At 39.3% G+C, this 19,695-nt stretch overlaps 1 protein-coding gene across 5 annotated transcripts in view; it reads right to left on the bottom strand.

Annotated features, from left to right (window-relative positions):
• NKTR (natural killer cell triggering receptor) overlaps positions 1-19,695 on the bottom strand; it is a 46,529-nt gene that overhangs the window by 20,408 nt on the left and 6,426 nt on the right. For 3 of the 5 annotated variants that reach the window (XM_045295045.1, XM_045295044.1, XM_045295046.1), the window contains exons 3-6: positions 13,877-13,951; positions 9,611-9,718; positions 9,107-9,151; positions 7,312-7,399 (exon numbers count right to left, since the gene is read on the bottom strand). In XM_045295045.1, the coding sequence (XP_045150980.1) occupies positions 7,312-7,399; positions 9,107-9,151; positions 9,611-9,718; positions 13,877-13,951 (316 nt within the window). Of the gene's footprint in view, positions 1-7,311; positions 7,400-8,772; positions 8,801-9,106; positions 9,152-9,610; positions 9,719-10,646; positions 10,707-13,876; positions 13,952-19,695 lie in introns of those variants that run through there. The other 2 variants (XM_045295047.1, XM_045295048.1) reach the window with 2 other exon arrangements.

Genomic DNA, 19,695 nt, shown 5'->3' with positions numbered 1-19,695 from the left:
TGCTCAAGGGATCGTTTAAATCTTGTTAATCCTAAAAACGGAGAAGAGGTGCCACTGTTATGCCAAATAGAAAAAGGAAATCAAAATTTTATACCATGATCAAAGAAACCCTTCATCGCACACAGAAATGATGAGCCCTTCACTGAAATGAGCTCCAAAGCCACTGCATAAATGACCACCCCCGCCCACCAGATGATGTGCAGAAACTTAAAATGGGGTGGAACAAGCCACTGCAATGAAATTCTGCCCCCAGGAGTCACATGAGCAGTAAAACACACTATTCTGACATGTATCTCTGCCATACAGATCAAGCAGAAGAGCTGGATTTTTTATTTTTTCTTAACATAATTCAATGCACATAACAACAGGATTAAAGAAAAGCAAAGACAGAAAAAGAGAGAGCCTTAGAGTAATGAGACATTACCTTTGGAGCGCACGGTGTAACACTCTTTCTGTAAATTTTACACAAAAATGGCAAGAAATAAATTGTAATACACTTTTAAGACAAGACTGAATCTATGTTTTAATATCAATATAACGTTGAAATTAGTATTTTTTTCAAGTTTTATGCAAAAACAAGAAAGCTTTTTAAAATGGAGGGCTCTAAATTTTCTTTCCTACAGGCCACATATGTAGAAGTGAACCCTGCTTGAGAAATAAAGCCCTGTGCATGAAGTGGAACTCTGTTCAGAGTCTTTATTAGTTTTAGAGTGTCCTTTCACAAATCTCCAAAATTAGTCAAGACAATTAGCATCTTTGTTAACATCTTTCAGAATCACGTTTCCTGAGTACATACTTAAAACATGAATATCAGCATGCCTAAGAGCCACTGAGTAGATGTTAAAAAGAAAACCGTCAATAGAAAATATTGGGCTGAAGGATTAAAAAAACAAAACATACATAAAATTCCAGGGCTCTTTTTACTAATTCACTTCCAATAGCTAAAGAATCTTTTATACTTCTACATTTGCAACCTTTCTTTAGATCATGTATCACAACAGGTCCACAAGGGAAAATAAGCAAATGTCTGGACTGTGGTTATTAAATTGCCATTGAAAACAGTTGGTAGTTGTGAAGTCACTGCTAAGAGTTGGATAATGCTAAGCCAATAAATGCAGTAATTATAAAATAAGAAAGCAGCATAACTATAATTTGAGAGACTGTCTCAGAGAATGAAAAGGCAAGACAGGTGAAAGCATCAAAGCGTGCAGTCAAGTCCTGGCAACAATACTTTTTCATCTATCTCCTCTCTGATGACCCTGTTATAAAGAATATACAATAAGCGAATTTAACTACACTGATCCTTAAACATACGAATCATTACTCAGACACAAAACCATACAGAGTGGGTACAATTCTTTATGAAGGTTTAGGACATCCTAAAATTTTAAGTATCTAAAGAAAAGCTTGAATTTTAATATTTTTACTATAAAAAATATCGTTTCACATAATTTGTACTTTTTCAGTAAATATAAATAAAATAAAGATAACCCATTTCTAATTTAACTTTCAAAATGGAAAAATTTCCTAAACTCCTGAAGCTATCATACACCACCATGGGAAAGGCTACAAACTGTGTTGCTGTTGTTGGTGTAGTTGGTCTATGGGGTTTTGATTTTGTCATAATAGCACCGCCAGAGTCAACCTGAGTCGTGCATATCCTAGGGACAAGCAGGTGGACTCTGGGCTCCCACTGAACACTAGCCCCAATCCAAGAACAGTGAGTTCTTACAACAGCCTGGCCCTGCTTGACACTCGCCTGCATGAGGTGATCCCTGAAGATAAGGGCGCTACAGCAAAGCGTGCTGAAGAAAGCAGACTGTGCCCAGCTATCAATCGAAATAGTCTGGGATCTTATAGGCTTGTATTCAAACAAGCAGCCACTAAGCAAGGAGTCAACTAAGTCCACATGCAAGAAGCACACCAGCTTGTGATCCAATGATGACAATAACAAATATGACAAAGGGAAAAGTATGAGAGCTTAAGTTGTGAAACCCAATTTATAGAAGGCTATGGAGGACAGTGGGAGCCCAAACCCCATCTGCAGAGTATCTAGTCAGATTAAGCCTTTGGCAGATCCCCTCTAGCCACAGGCAAGGGTCTCAAACAGCTTTAATACTGGAGAGAGATCACTGTAATTTTGATTCTGTTGGATCTAATTTGATATCTGGTCAGTTGACACAACCAGAATTTGTTCCAGATGCAAGTATTTCTTCCTGGTTCCATGAGAAAAATGTCTTCCCTGGCTTTGTAAATATTGATGGCGGTCTTTTCTTTATTGCTCATTATTTGTATTTTTATCTTTATATTATTATTTTATCCTTACCACTTTATTGTTTCTGTTGGATTTTCCAAATTGTGAAGCACAGAAGTGGATGCATAGATAATAACTGATGTTAAGACTTTATAGGAGATGTAGGGGTGAGAGGGTGGGAGATAGGAAGGGTGAGGGGATTTAGGGAGCAAATAATGTATGTGGGAGGGGGGAGGGAGCACTAGAATGGAATGTGATTACACAACTCATTTTTAAAGCAATTTAACCATGAAAAAAAGAAAATAAAATGTTCTAAGATTGATTGTGGTAATGACGATACAATTCTTCTTGATATGATTGAACCATTAAATTATTAATGTAATGTGGATTACGTGCCAATCAAACTGTTAAAAAAAAAAGGCAACAAACTGCACAGAAGACTAAGATTGTGTGAAGGCAATGGAAGCTGGCTGTACTACTTCACAATGTACTGCCTGTGTTTTAAAGGTCTACCCAAACAAAAAGGCTTTCTAAAATTCAAAGTGTAACACATGCCAAACACTACTAGATACCAATGTCATCCAGGTTACTAATACAAGTCATATACACTCTAGTGTTAAAACTAGGTGCTAGAGAAGCAATTTTATATCCAGAGAACCGGCTTATGGCGAAGCTTTAAGAACATCTGTATTTACAAAACAATCTTGCAGAGTATCATGTGAAGGTGTTGCCCCCCACAAAAGGGAGGAATAAAACGCCTATGTTTCAGGTTATTTAAACCTACTGGCATTTCTTCTCTTAGAAGTTTGTGAGTAAGTGGAAGGCAGGGGTATTCCTACCCACCTCTACTTTTACTCCCTAAAATATAAGTGTGCCTTTGGCAATTCCTTGAAAACGTTTAAACCTCTCCCCAGGTCTCTTGCAGCCCTACTCTGAAATGATCAGTAACGGCTCCCACCCAAGTGAATAGCCACTTACAAGTCTGACTCTTAAGTCTCCTAGAACTTAATCAAGAACTTCTTGTCCCTCTAGTCTTACTTATGACTTTTAAAATATAGTGTTTCTTTTATAAAGTTCAACTTGACTTTTTTGTATCATCTCTTCTTACACTTTTATGATTGTGATCATGACCCATGACCATGGCCAGTGATAGGGACTGTTCTCTGCTGCCTCTGCTTACTGCATGGGTGTGACCGAGGGTCTGCATAGACCAAGAGTCAAAAGGGGCTGGGCCAGCTGCAACACCCATGGTGAGTGGGCAAACTGCACCCATGTTCTAACACCGGTTGAGGAAGAGCCCGGGCTGCCCTGATTTGGGCAAACTGGGCCCAGTACTCCTGTGCAGCACCTTTCAGTCTGACCGAAATTATAGTCAGAACTATTTCTTTTAAGCAAGATGATGTTCATACAAAAATCCACACACATATCTAGAAATAGTATTGCCCTATGTAATACTTTCCTCCTTTTGAGTCGGTATTTTCTCTCCAAAATATGATCTTTGAAGGTGGGGATAACCACAACAAACCAAACCAACCTTTCTGCTGCTGGTGAGTCGATTCAGACCCTGTAGGGCAGAACACAACTGCCAAATAGGGTTTCCAAGGTTGCAGACTGCTACACTGTGCTCCCAAAGAGCAGTTGGTGGGTTTTAACCATGACCTTTCAGTTAGTAGTGAGTCAGTGAGGTACTAACCAACATGACAAGAGGGCTCCTGAAAAGGCAGACTAAGGGCACATAGGAAGCAAAACTAAAACTAAGGCCTTCTTTGAGCCAGTTTAGAGCCCTGGCCCATACATATAGCTAATGCAAAGCTACAGAGTCTTTTTATGCACTATCTTAAAAAAAAATCTTTTTGATGTTACCTGTATGTGAAAACACTAGGTATTTAGGCCAGAATCAGTAAGCTATTATTACTAACAGCTAAAAACAAAAACTCAAATACCATCCCCACCCCAACTATTCTAATTTCTGCAATAGCTGATGCTTTTGACACTTAACTAATGCTGCTGCTGCACCTGTGGTGGCCAATTCACTTGCTACCCTATCAGTTCTTGCAGGACAATGTCTACCTGTAGACTTCACACTTAAAAAAAAATTATTTTATTAGTTGGGATTTAATATATGTATCATTCCATATTTCAATCACGTCAAGTAGAATTGTACAATTGCTACCACAATACACTTTCTTTTGCTTTATTATCTATAGAACACAAAATGTAGAGTAGATGATCTCTTCGCCCCTTTCCAGAAGACTTTATAATTCTATAGCCTTTGTTGTGGTTTCTTCCCAGATGCTGGCCTGAATTTTTTTCCTTTCAAAGGACCAAACACTAAACTCTGATTAATTTGGAAACTGTGGTCCCAGTGCTATCAATCTTTGAGAGCTACCTTCATGTGAACCACCCCTGTTCCTCAATGATGCTCTCTTCTCACATGCTTCCTGAACAGTACTCTGTTTAAAAGGAATGTTTCCTTCCCCCAAAACAAACACGAGACAGACACAATGTAACCATTACAAATAGCTTTATAGAAGAAATTCTGAATTTCATCATATGCATAATTATTCCTGCCCAAAGAAGCAGAATATATAATAGCTTTACTTTTACTAAAATGTCTGCCTTAGGGAAGGGTGGTTTTAACTGTGTAAATAATAAAGATAATGCATAAACTACAAGAATTTTGAGTTGTATTTTACAAATACCTCATACTAAATACACCGACATTACACCTTAGGTATTGCAGAATAACAAATTTATTACAATACAAATTTGCAAGGATATATTAAAGTCCTTGCTAAGCCTATAAAACAAGCTCTAGAAAGACAGTTCTTGGTGTTTTCCATCCATTTCTGGCATACTTTCCTTTTTCAGACCCCAGCACTGGGCTGCTCAGGGTGCTTTCTAAGGAATCATGCTCAGAGGTTAACACTATTACCTATGTTATACCCACAGCTGGAAGATAATCCAGCATAGTTTTCACTACTATTCGAGTCAAAACGACTGTATGACAAAAACTTTCAAAGATTTCTCTTTACTAGGCTACTAACCTGTCCTTTCTACAAAGTAATGTTTTGTTTAGGATGTAAGCAGTCCATCTTGTGAACCAGAGGAACTGTTCCTTTTAGCCAGCGTAAAGGAAGCAAGCACACAGGCACAACAGTGAAAACGAGATTAGGTCTTCAGTGTGCAAAGACCCTTGGTTACCTGCACACTGCAGCAGTAAATCGCAACCTACAGGAAGAACATTTTCTGTCCATCTTAAGTTCATAGTGATTTCAGTGTCAGCTGGACCACCTAACTGTGACATGTTAAAAATGTTACTGATGTGAAAAAGATCTCACTCAGTCTTCTTTTCCAAAACTGCCCTTTTCATGTACTACGAAGCCCCGCAGAAGGCAGCAATGGCCTCCATTTCGACACTAAGCGTTCCTAGAAAGATAAAAGCAAGTACTAAATAACATAAAAGCCAACTACTCTAAATTTTTTAAAGGGAGAATCTCATATACTAAATTATACTGAATGCATGTGGACACACTAGTTTTCTCTCTAACCTTCTGAAGAAAAACAAGGTAATCTGTATGTGATACTGGTACGTTACATATGTGCTGCAAGCAACACCAATTGCTAACTGGTAAATAAATTTCTTAATGTACTTATGAAAAAAAGGAAATCTAAAAGAAACTTTAGAGCCCTCAGATAGTAGCTTCTTGACCAATGAAACATTTGCTTATCATGTTCACAGTTCAGATAAGCTTAAAAATGGAAATACACACTCTTAACCAAGAATAAGCAGTACCTACATTATTATAAAACATGTTTTATATCATTTCTCTTAATTTGGCCCATTTTTTTGAGAACAGAAAAATAGTACAGCAAATATTCTATAGAATCAATATTGAGAAAGGAATTGTTTTAGGTCTTCCCGTTTTCCTGTGTTAACACCAAAATTATCATCATCTATTATCCTTTCCATTTTTAGGGCATTCCTAGGAACTGAATGCCCCTTATCTGAACTTTATCAGATCAGGTTGGAAATAGATTTTTTTTTCAGACTAATTTAAAATACGAGACTTTTCAAATATGAACAATTTACTCCTTTTAAGACAGGAAAGCGCCATTCATACTAATCCACTCAGAAAGATGACAAATCTCTTTTCCTGAATTAAATCATAAGTAAAACATTTCTTCATCATATATAATACAACTGTGGAGATTTACTTCTAATCAAAGCAGTACATGCCTCAGGCTGGACAATCATCTTTCCCACTGAAATCATGGGACTATAGTAAAAATAGATTTTTGAGTGGCTTTAGGTAAATATCTGATGAAACGTACGTCAAAAGACGTATACAGAATCTGCAAATGAGAAACATAAGTTTTTGGGGTAAGCTTGCACATGTAGGTAAAGGAGCTTGTCTTTAAAAAGGAATTTTAGCATTCTAAAGCTTCCAGAGTGATCATCTCTTTATAACTTGGGTGGAAATGATACCAGAATTTTGTTCATTCAATCATACATACAGAACTGAAAGAGTTTGAGTTTTTTAAATGCTTCCTTAACAGCAAATCATATTATCTCCATCTATCTCAAGACATCCTAAAATAAAGGTACCACTCTCAAATAGGGTTTTTACAGAGCAATATAGTAAGAGAAGAAAATGATCAAGCAATGATTTACTCAACCAACTGCTTTCCATGCCAGGAGTATATCTAATCCTACTTTATGAACAATTCAAAAATGCTCATCCATCTGTTCTAACCTAATATTGATAGACTGACTGAGCCCCCTCAAATTTGGTGAGAGTCAAAGCCAATTTCTTAAGATGACAAGACATTTTTACGTAACCCAGGTTATATCGTTTAAGTCCCATTCTTCTCATCCAGGATATATGCTGAATGCTAAAGTCAGCTCTCTGCTAGAGCTTACCAATGATTGTAACAATGAAAAAGGATAATTATCCAGGTTGACATGCTAGCATTGAACGTGGCTCAACGAGACCATCTTACTCATGAAAAGCGCCTCTCTGTTTAAGAGAAGCTCTTAAATGATGCCTACTCACATGAAAAACTGGGAACCATTGGTATGCTTCCCTCGATTTGCCATTGACAAAAGGAACGCTCTGTCATGTTTGAGAATAAAGTTTTCATCTGTTTGAAGAAAAAACAAATTCGTCAGTCTCCAATTATGAGCTTCTTTTAAAATGTAATGTTCACAGTAATAAACAGAAAGCAAAGGATGAAATTCCTCTTCTGGTCAGTACAGATACTTGACTGAATACATAGAAAAAAAATTAAGCTAATCAAATCACAAAAGCATAAAAAGACCAAGAAATACTAAATAAAGCCTTGAGAAAAAGAACACATATTTAATTCTTTATACAAACAGCCTTAGAACAGTCACTTTTAGTAGAAACATAGCTTAGTTCATTTACTCTATTAACTTTTGTGGATAACCAGAAAATAAATTTTTGAAAAACGTAGTGCAGCTTATTTCCTCCAAATTGCCAATTATCCTGCCTAATGTACGGTATACACAGGAGAGGTTTACCAGTCCTCTTATGTGCTTAGTTGCTATAAGAAAAATTCACTGCTTAATTATCTAGAGTTAGAGTTGAAAGTGAAAAATTACATAAATGAAGTTGTAGGTTCACGGCTAAATTAACAGAAATTTATGGAGTCCCTTGAATCAACAGGGTACCAAAATTACATAAGGAAGAAAGCGCTGTAAAAACAAACATTTAAGATACAGAGGTATCAGCCGCAGAAGCACATTCAGGTGGCCTGCAAGCATTAGCTTCTGATTGCTACACACGAATGGAGCCAGCGCAAGAGCTGTTCCCTACCGGCACGGATAAGAAAAAGTCTCCTCTCTAAGATCACTTGGAAGAAATATCTTGAAAAATAATTTAAACATCCCTTTAACACCCAACAAACAAATCTTTCTGTAGAACAAACAGAAACACAAAAATTTGGGGGGAAAAAATAACTACCTTGGGAACAGGCTTCTGAAAAAGAGTAGTAATCCATTTCCCCCCAAAAGAAATATAAAAGACTATTATAACACTGAAGTTATTAGCGTATTAAAATCTAGTTGTGTGGGACCCCACGACAAATCTCTGCAACTGACTTTTCTAAGGCTTTTTGGGGCAAGTGCAATGGTTAGAACTATGCCAAAGCTACTGGTGTAGGAATAAAAGACATCATACACTGCTAGAGAGCAAAGGAAGACATACAAACCTTTGAGAAAGGAGGGAGTACCGACTTTTATTCAAACAATCTGCTCGATTTAGGAAAAAACACAAAACACTCAACTACACTCTCTTCCCTGATGTGGAACTACTAACCCATTGGGAAAAGAAAAAAGAGATAGATGCATGGATGAAATAATAGACAGAACTTTTCCAAGTCTTCAAGCAATATAGAAATCCAGTCACAACCTGACCCAGGCTGTCCATAAGTTTATTAGGAAGGGTGCAAGGGGACAGAATTGGAATTTGTGTTACTGAGCTTTGTTCTCTTACCTTTTCATTTTGCAAAAGACCACATTCTCTATAAACAAAAGAATATGTTGACAGTTTTAGGCAGGAAGATAGGAGTTTTCATGTATATAGTTGCCTAACCTCCATGCTGAAAAGTCATGTTTAACCATAAAGTTAGCCTTAATTAATCTTGTCAATTAAAAGCTACATATTATATAATTTATCCCCAAATTCATGCAAATAAAAGTCTTTTCATGCAGCATTAGTTTCATGCAAAAAGTGAACTATAAGTACACCTCTTCTCATTACAGGTATATGATCAAGCTTGCTTTCATATCAGAACTGAAATGAAAGACCATAAAATATTAAGCCTTACCTTTAAAATATCCACCATAAATTGATTCTCCACCTTTTCCATTACCTGCAAATAATGAGCTATGATCAGCCATAATGCAAACTGTAAACATATTTTACATTAATTAAACTGGTTTCTACGGTTTCAGTTTGCTGCAGGTACTAACAACTTGTAATTGGGTCAGATAGACAAAACCTAAAGAATCCTCCATTAAAATGAGTATTAAAATGTAACACCACCAACAAAATTTAAAAAAAGCAACAACAACAAACCAGATTGTACTTTGGAATTCAAAAGGAAATGTACCAAATAGTATTACTAAAATAAATTACATAAAAACAATGTCATAGCATTTTGGTTTTTCTTAAATTCTTGGTCTACAATGTCAATTCATCCAACAACTAATCAATGATTATATACTATTTACATTGTATTTTGAGTGATACAGGGTTTACAATGAAAAATAACAAGCAGGATTCTACAAACTGATAGAAGGGGGATTAGGAACATAACTTGTAGCTCTACCTTCACTGAAGTCCCCACCCTGAATCATAAAGTTTTTAACCACACGATGGAATGTAGAACCTTTATAACATAACTTCTTCCCAGTTGTTTTCCCAAGGCCTTTCTCCCCTGGAAAAAAAAGAAATGAAGTTCAGCTAGAAACACATTATTCTACACACAAAACCATCAGACTTATCTTTTTGTTAAGTGTCTCCAGGGTGCTGGGCACGGTAAAAGACACAAAGGCAGAGTGACAATTTCCCATGCCAGCATACGTTGCCAACTAGAATATAAAAGCTAAATTATATGGTATACTCTGCATGGCACAAAGGACCAAAAGAGACTTTAAAAGCCATCTTCTTTTATTTTGGTAGTCCATTGAAGCAGGGAGTTTTGTTGTTTTGGGGTTTTCTTTTGCCCTTGAGTGGATTATGATTCATAATGACCCACAGGACAAAGCAGAACTGTCCATATGGTTCCCAAGGCTGTATCTTTATGAAAGCAGACTACCACGTCTTTCTCCTGCAGAGCAGCTAGGCTGGTAGTTTTGAACTGCCAGTAGGCATTAAGGCACTGTGCCAGAAGGGATTCTCAAGAAAGATAGAGGCAAATAAAAAAATGAAAGAATACAAGGCTGTCTGTGTACACCCAAGTACAGCTTTAAAAGAATTAACGTGCCATTGCAATTTCAAAATGATTACAATATTTTCCTTCTCATTCCCCCATCCCTTACATATTTAAAATAGAATTACATACAACAAAGACTGGTTTCATTATGTTTTGCCTCTCTAACTCCAACTCTAAATGAAATCTGGAATCCAGAATTTGTTTATAATACTGAAATTTATAAAATTCTAACAAGACAACTTTAAAAATAAGCAAACATGCTGTTAGTATATAAGCTGTAATCATACCACATTATGAATTAACATCGAACAATTAATTGTGCTCATGCAGAATTTGTATATGGATCAAGTGTCCATGGCTCAAGCAGAGAAAGGGATACTGTGTGGTTTTAAAATTGGAAAACATGTGCAGCAGGGTAGTAGCCTTTCACCTCACTTCATCTGTATGCTCAACAACTAATTCAAGAAGCTGTCTCCCACGAGTGACCGCTCTGAAAGAGATCACATTGTGAGGTCCTAGACAGAGTGGGAGAAAATGTGGAACAAAACTTAAGATAATAAAAGCCCAGGCTACACATAGAAGAAGCACACCAGCCTGTGTGACCATGAGGTGTCGAAGGGATCAGGTACCAGGCATCAAAGAACAAAACTGTATCATTTTAAATGAGGGTGAGGACAGAGTGGAGACCCAAAGCCCATCTGCAGGCAACTGGACACTGAAGGGTCGTAAGGAGGAGACGAGCCAGTCAGGGTGCAGGGTAGCAACGATGAAACATACAACTTTCCTCTACTTCTTAAATGTTTCCTCCCGCACTATCATGATCCCAATTCTACCTTACAAATCTGGCTAGACCAGAGGATGTACACTGGTACAGATAGGAACTGGAAACACAGGGAATCCAGGACAGATAATCTCTTCAGGACCAGTGGTGAGAGTGGCGATACTGGGAGGGTAGAAGGAAGGTGGAGGGAAGGTGGGGTAGAAAGGGGGAACCGATTACAAGGATCTACATAAAACCTCCTCCCTAAGGGATGGACAACAGAAAAGTGGGTGAAGGGAGACGTTGGACAGTGTTAAGATATGACAAAATAATAATTTATAAATTATCAAGGGTTCATGAGGGAGGGGGGAGCAGGGAGGGGGAAAATGAGGAGCTGATATGAAGGGTTCAAGTAGAAAGCAAATGTTTTGAGAATGATGATGGCACAAATGTACAAATGTGCTTGACACAATGGATGGATGTATGGATTGTGTTAAGAACTGTACGAGCCCCCAGTAAAATGATTTAAAAATAAATAAGTAAATAAATAATAAAAGCCCAGGCTTGCTGGTCTGACAGATTGGTGGAACCCTTGGGATATGGCCCTTAGATATTCTTTGGACCCTGCACAACAGAACTCACTCTCAAGGCTCAACGTTCAGTCACCCAATGTACCTACCAGGTGAACAACACCATCAGGGAGGTACGCCCCCTCTTTAGAATCATCAGTCACCTGGCCCCAAAGGGCAGCATCTGCCTGGGGAGAAAGCTTAGAAGGTGGGCAGGATGGGAAAGAAGTTCAAATGGAAAGGGCCGCATGGAGAAGAAGGTGGAGGATGGGTGTTAAACCAAAGGGGATGGTAATCAAGGTCACGAAACAAGATGTACATGAATTTTTGAATGGAAAGCCAATTTGCTCTGTATAATTAACCAAAATCACTGTAAAAAGCTTATAAAGAAAAAAAAAACACACCAAAAAACAAGGACGAAGCTGCAGTACATGCAGAATAAAGCATCAGGATTGGAGGAAGGCTCGTAATATGTGGCTGACACATCCTTGCTGGTTCAAAATGAAGGCAACATGACGTACTTGTCTTCAGCATGAATATGAAGGAAAATAAAATCCTTACAACTGGCCCCTGATAAATGACATAATCAACTGAAGTAAAATTGGCATTATCAACAATCTCACTCTCCTTGAATCACCAATGCCCATGCAAACAGCTCTCAAGAAATCGATAAACATGCATATTGGGCAAATCTACTGCAAAAGAGTAAAGATATCACTCTGATGACTAACATCTACTTGATCCAAGCATGGTCTTTACAATGGACTCATTATGTGTGTTAACGCTGAACAGTGAAAATGGACGCCGGAAACACCGATATAGTCAAACTGTGCTGTTGGCAGAGCAGTGTGAAGAGGCAAATATAGCTCCCCCTCGATCTCCCTGACTGACCAAGCCTGTGTACTACTGCATCGCCCAGCGCTGCATATTACCACCTTCACCGACTGGAGATGCACAAGGTGGTCAGTCGCTACTCCTCCAAAGCTGAAGACTCGAAAAGTCCCTGCAAGAAGGAAGAGCTGGCACTCAAAAAGAAAAGAGGATGGGACCAGCCCCATGGGAAATGGAGAAGCTGAAACGGACCAGGCACAGAAAGCTGAAGGTGCTAGAGGTGCCAAGTCAAGTGTGTGCCCTTTTGGTAACTGTGTGCTCCTGGGAACTGCCCAGTCTGAGACACTTTATGTAAGAAAATGCCTCTCCCTTATAGTTCTGAGAAACTTTGTCTTGGGTCCCAGGAGGAGGGATCTCTTGACACTGACACACCTAACAGCCACCTGTGCACAAACAAACCGTGGTATGTAAAACTAAAATTCACCTTTAAGTTCTCAGGTCTTCTCCCAGCTTTCAGCATAGACCTGACCTCCCACAATTGGTGCCTAGTATGTCCAATTGGTCCCTAGTATGTCAGGCAATCTGGACTTTCCAGTAATGCCGTCTCAATGGCATCCCTCACAGGAGCCGCAGCTCCTTGTCAGAATGTGGGTCTTCACATGGATAGTTCTGCCATTCTCACGGCACTTTCTGAAAGTCGGGGTGGCTCATGAAGAGGTACTAAACATGCTAAATTTGAAATATCAAAGCTCATTCTAAACTTTCCCTGTTCAGAGTATCAAAGACTTCACTGGGCTTTATGGAGGCTGAGATGGGCAGCTCATTGAAGAAGGGACTTTGAATGTTGCTGTATACAGTTGACTACTGTCTACCTGGGTCCTACAGGAAATACTATGTTTTCGAAAGGTGTCTTTAATAAAGCTGGTTACAGTTTGGCTAGGAAAAACAAAATCTGCAATGGTGGTGAAGAATACTGAACCTATCTCATGGACTGTCAGAAAACAACGCAGTGTTAAAAGAAATACAACCAGAATATTCTTTAGAAGCAAAGATAACGAGACTTTGGCTAGCTTCCTTGGGGCACGTTAAAAAAGGACCAGGTGTTTGGTAGAGGGCCTAGTGAAGAAAATAAAGGGATGACTGACGGAAATGGACCGGCAACAGACCAACAATGGATTCAGGCACATCAACCATCATGAAGAGGGCCCGTGACCAGAGACACTGCTTCTATTATACAGGAGTCCAAGCGGATTCGATTTCAAGTAACAATATGAGATATAATGTACAGATTCCATTACATAAAACAGATTCTCCCCTCCACCCCTATTTTTCTTGCTCCTCCTGTCAAGTAATGCTTTCCTGATTTCATACAGAAGCCAGTGGAAATTTATTCTTCTTAATTTGCAAAACTCATTTCAAAGCTCAGTATTTTTCTCAAGAAAATATCTAAAGGTAAAACTGGCACTCATGATTTGTCACTGGAAATAATAATTCACGTACCTGAGCAGAGGCAAAGAAAGTTTTTGCAAGTCTTTGGACAAATGTCTGAGAAGAGCTGGAACATAATACGACCAACTGAAACAAAATAACAAATAAAAAAGTCAGTAAGCTGATTAAAAGTACCACATTTTACATAATAGAAAAGTGTCTAGTACTAGTAGAAACAGAAAATTGGAAGGCTCATTTTGTAATGTATTTTTTTTTTTTTAATGTTTTTAACTTCTAGCTCAGAAGCAACAAAGCCCACAATGGAAGAAGCACACCAGCCTGTGTGACCATGAGCTGTCGAAGGGATCAGGTATCAAGCATCAAAGAGCAAAAAATCTTACTGTAAATGAGGGTGAGTGCAGAGTGGAGACTCAAAGCCCATCGGTAGGCAACTGGACACCCCCTTACTGAAGGGTTGTGGGGAGGAGATGAGCCAGTCAGGGTGCAGGGTAGCAAAGATGAAACATAACTTTCCTCTAGCTCTTAAATGCTTCCGTCCCCCCATCATGATCCCAATTCTACCTTACAAACCTGGCTAGACCAGAGGATGTACATTGGTACAGATAGCAGCTGGAAACACAGGGAATCCAGGACAGCTGACCCCTTCAGGACCAGTGGTGAGAGTGGCGATATTGGGAGGGTGGAGGGAATGTGGGGTGGAACGGGAGAACCGATTACAAGAATCTATGTATAGCCTCCTCCCTGGGGGATGGACAGCAGACAAGAGGGTAGGGGGAGATGTCAGACAGTGTAACATATGACAAAATAACAATAATTTATGAATTGTAGAGGGGAAAAATGAGGAGCTGATCTTAAGGGCTCAAGTAGAAGGCAAATGTTTTGAGAATGATGGCAACAAATGTACATATGTGCTTGACACAATGGATGTATATATGGATTGTGATAAGAATTGTACGAGGCCCTAATAAAATGATTTTAAAAAAATAATGCACATAAAAAACAATAAAGCAATGTCTAAAAAAAAAAACTTTTTAACTGGGCAATACGAAAAACAACATCACTCCTTTTACTATGGTTAGAATTCACACACAGCTACAAATGGATCCTAAATTTGTAAAACTTTGTGTTTAAAAGGGACTTTACTATTAGATTCATTTTAATACATCCCCCTAACTGAACTATTGATCTTCTTTAGAAGTATCCTGAATAGTGGTTACCAACACCAAACCCATGGCCACTGAGCCTATTCTGAATCTTAGTAACCTGCCCCAAACTTGTAAACCTTGACAAGGGCAGACAGCTTCATCTTTCTCCCACACAGTGGCTAGTGGTTAGCAGGCCAAGACCTAACCCAATGTGCCACGAGGGCTCATTTGAGTAACAGAACAATTATTATTGGATCTGCCCCAGTGATGCATACACATTGTATCCTAAAACAGCATCTGCCAGTCCTACTACATGTATGTTCCCCTACCGGGCCTTTCCAGTTCTCTCCCTTTACTCAGGATGGCTGAGCCCATTTCCTGAATTGCATCATCCATGCATGCCACTTATCATTTATATTCTAATCTCTGAGAAAGTAGAGAGAGAAAAAACTACAATGCCTCCAACGCAGAGGTATTGAGAAGAAGCAAAAGTGCAACTTCAATTTAACTAGACCAGTGATGTAGTTAGCAAACTTTTCCGTCTACGTATACTCCTTTTAACTCTTAAAATTATTGCGTTTGTGTCTACACAAGTTAGAGCTACCGATGTTTATGTACTTGATAATACAACTGACTACTGTTTCAAACACAAGATTATACCAGCATGTTTTTCATTAGCTGGGACGGTATCCCGGACCGTGTCATCTCTAGACAGCTCCACTGTACCCTTAAGAATGGGAGTGCAGAAGGCAAATGAGATCAGTATAATTACAAAAAGGCTTTGACCTTGCAGACATCACGAAAGGACCTCAAAACACAAAAAGCTGTGATTCACAATCACGTTCCTAATCCTCTTTTCCTCATATTATAGACTCCCCCCAATGACAAACATTTTATTTACTTAAAAGAATTTGTAGAACACATCAAAATTAAATGTGGGGCAAACATAAAGCATGTGTCGTCAGATAACAAAACTACTTCTGATACACCCTAACAGTGCAAGGTTTTCCTTTATTCCCGACGTCGTCAGCCACCCTTCGAGAACAAAACGATTATAACTGCGTTATAGACCTCCGTAAGCTGAAACACTGGACTGACAACTGCAAGGGTGGTAGTTCAACTCTACTAGCCACTCTGAGGGAGAAAGCTGAGGCTGTTTGCACCCAAGAAGTTTTACAGCCTCAGAACCCCTAAGTACGCAGTCACTATGAATCGACAAGATGGCAGTGATTTTAAGGGATTAAAAAGTGGGACAATGGTATTTTATGGAAAAAACTTCCCATTTCAGCACTTTGCCTTTAGCTTTAATAGAGTCAAATCTTAAGTGAACTCAGTTTTAAAAATGCCAATGACACCATTAGTTTTGAATTAGATGCCTTTGAATGAAGGAATAAACTCTAGAAAACTCATTAATAATTTAGTGGGCTTTACTAATCTTTTATCTTCCATCATTACTATAAAAATATTCTGTGTATAAAAATTCCTTCCAAGGAATTATCATTATGCCAATAAATACACTGCTTTATCATGGTAACATTAAAACCTGACACAAATTCATCTAGGCACAAGTATGTGGCTGTTAGGGCAGAAAACAGGTAGTGAAAGGCAAGAGTGATACAGATCAAGACTGGCTTCCAGACCTGAATATGTCAACTTGCAAATCATTAAAAATAACTACAACAGGAGGCAATATTGAGATTAATTGTCAAGCGTTTTTTGGGAGAAAAATGAGGCTTTCCCATCCTGTAAAGAGCTCCAGTCTTAGAAACTCACAAGGGCAGTTCTACCATGAGTCTAAACTGACTCAATAACAGTGAGTTTGGTTTGGTTAAAGCTTTTTAAACTTTTGACTATAAAAAGATGGGGGGGGGGGTGCGGAGTGGAGATCCAAAGCCCATTAGTAGGCCACTGGAGAGCCCCTTGCAGAGGGGTCTCGGGGAGGAGATGAGCCAGTCAGGGGGCGATGTAACAACGATGAGAAATACAACTTTCCTCTAGTTCCTAAAGGTTTCCTCCCCGCTCCCACTACCATGACTCGAATTCTATCTTGCAAGTCTGGCTAGACCAGAGGAGGTGCACTGGTACAGATAGGAACTGAAAAGACAGGGAATCCAGGACGGATGAGCCCTATAGGACCAGTGGTGTGAGTGGCAAAATAGGGAGGGGTAAAGGGAGAATGGGTAGGAAAGAGGGAACCGATTACATGGAACTGTTTGTGACCTCCTCCCTGGGGGACAGACAACCGAAAAGTGGATGAAGGGAGACGTCGGACAGGGCAAGATATGACAAAATACCCATTTATAAACTATCAAGGGCTCATGAGGGAGGGGGGAGCGGAGAGGGAGGGGAAAAATGAGGACCTAATGTCGGGGGTTTAAATGGAGAGAAAATGTTTTGAGAAACAATGTACAAATGCGCTTTACACAATGGATGTGTGTATGGATTGGGATAACGGTTGTATGAGCCCCTAATAAAATGTTAAAAAAAAAAAAAAAGCCAAGACATGCTTATGCTTTATTGTAAATCCTGACTTAGCCACCAGGTGGCAGAAATGAAATCAGTAGCTACCCAAATCTGGATAAATCCCCCAGTCACTTTTCAGCAGTAATGTTTTTTTTTAATTCTCAGAAAGCGCTGCACTGGAATTACAGGTTGCAACGCTGAGATACTGGACATAAAATATATAGTCGGTGGAAAAATGAGCCTTTGTTAGCGAAAATATTGTAAGAACTGCTCAGAAGACAAGAAATAGCACATAATCAAAAGCAAGAAAGGGAAAGGTAGGAACAGATCATATTGGAAGACGCAGAGGGCAAAATCCAGGAGGCATTTTAGAGACGGGAGCAGCATGTCAACAGGATTGGGCCTTACTCACACATTCTTCCCCAAGGGTCAGCAGGCCCAAGACTACAAGACACTCCCTGCCTGAGTCTCTGGAAGCTTACCTCTTAGCTGGGAATGAGGCAGAGAGAGTCCCAGGGCAGAGGAAGGGTGTGTGTTGTTGTGCTGATGAAAACCCTGTGAACACAAAGGTCCAGGCAGCGCACTATCCCATATTGAAAGGGTGGCCATATCGGATTCCAAGTAAAGCAGACCTTATTTTCCCTTCCTTTGTTGGCTCAGCATGAGCTGGGTGTACCTCGTTACCCCGCCACCAGTTTGACTGCCTGTCTTTTCCAGCCCTCTCACTGTTCATTCATTGTTCAGAGAGGGAATTCTGCCATGGGGGGGTTTTATTGTGGTTCCGTTAAGTTTTATCTGCACTTCACTGACTTGGGAGTTCTGAGGAGACTGAAGAATCTTCAGCTTTCCGGCAGCTCTGTGGTTCAACCTGACCTCTTAGGAGAAACATAAGCACCACACAGACGGTCAAGGTTTTCGCAGACATCTTTCTTACTCTGGGATGAGGTGGGGGATGACTTGATGGCAGCTAACAACAAAGTGATCTTTCTCCTCAGATCCCTATAAAACCCCTGCCAAGGCCATCCAGTTGAGGTTGGTGCTTTATTGGGATTATCCTAGCGCTAAGGAAAAAACTCCTCATGCTTATCGATAACCTGCAACATGATTTTCTTAAAATATAAGCAAAAAGACTTCATCGAAAAGGGCTGTCTTAATATGAAAGTACTTTTGTATAAAAACAAACAGACTCACTGCTATTGAGTCAATGCTGACATAGCAACCCCCTGTGGGTTCTGGGAGTAGAAAACCCTTTTTTTTTTTCTTCCCTCAGAGTTGCTGGTGGTTTTGAACTTCAAACCACGCAGATTGAAACCCAATGTGTAACAACCACTACACTACCAGAATATGAAAGTCCCTTACTTGGCTCAGTACCTATGTTCATGGTCATGCAATAAATTAAAGCAATTTGCAAAACAAAACAAAAACTAGGTCAGATGCTATGCTAGGTGCTTTACAAATTCAGGCTGCTCTGTCAGATGACAGAATTTTACGAGACAAGCATTATCAAATACTATGTATAAAAACTGTTTCCACGGGGACATATGGTAGTTAAATGAACAAGAATTTCAAGTTGCAGTAATTTTTTTCTTTATGAATATCACTAATAAGGGCATACCTTTAGTTCTAAGGGCATATTATAAAAACAACATCAAAGGAAATCGTACAATTGTTCACACCTTTCAATTGATCACAATGACCAATGTTGTCATGAACACAATCCTTGTGGCCTTTCAAATGGCTATTAGGGCAGAAAAGCAGCAGTGTTGTAAATTACCCACCCTGCCCACGCAACCAGTATCCCACCTGGCTATCTGATTATGGTACTGCACAAACAGCAGTCTGCTTAATTAAAAGTGTGGTCGTTAATTAATCCCATTACAGTAAATTCATATTCTAAAAGCACATTGCAATAAGGCAGGTGGTTGAAGTAATCTCCCCCACACTAGTAAGTAGGCATTATTACAATGAAGACCTATTTTACTTATGAGCATATTAAAAGGGAGCACTGAGATCACGCCGGCCTCTGCAGCCAGCCACTCTATGAGTAAGCTCATGGCCCAAGGTGAAGCGGGAGACTGGCAGGGCCCACGGGACTCTCCAGAGATGAACTATTCTGAGTGTGAGGGAAATGTACAGCATTAACGACTGATTTAGAAAAGAAAGGTCTCACATGGGCAACCGAAGCTCCCACATTAAGCAACTAAGCCAAAAAGGAGACAGTAAAACAAGCAATGAATGAAAACAAAAATCAAGGAGTGTGTG

The sequence above is a fragment of the Echinops telfairi genome, unplaced genomic scaffold (assembly GCF_000313985.2).
Source record: "Echinops telfairi isolate 266 unplaced genomic scaffold, ASM31398v2 ScPeMD7_4225;HRSCAF=4972, whole genome shotgun sequence".
In the NCBI taxonomy this organism is placed as follows: domain Eukaryota; kingdom Metazoa; phylum Chordata; class Mammalia; order Afrosoricida; family Tenrecidae; genus Echinops; species Echinops telfairi.
The sequence above is the reverse complement of the archived record's forward strand: the minus strand, read 5'-3'. Positions and strand labels throughout refer to the sequence as shown.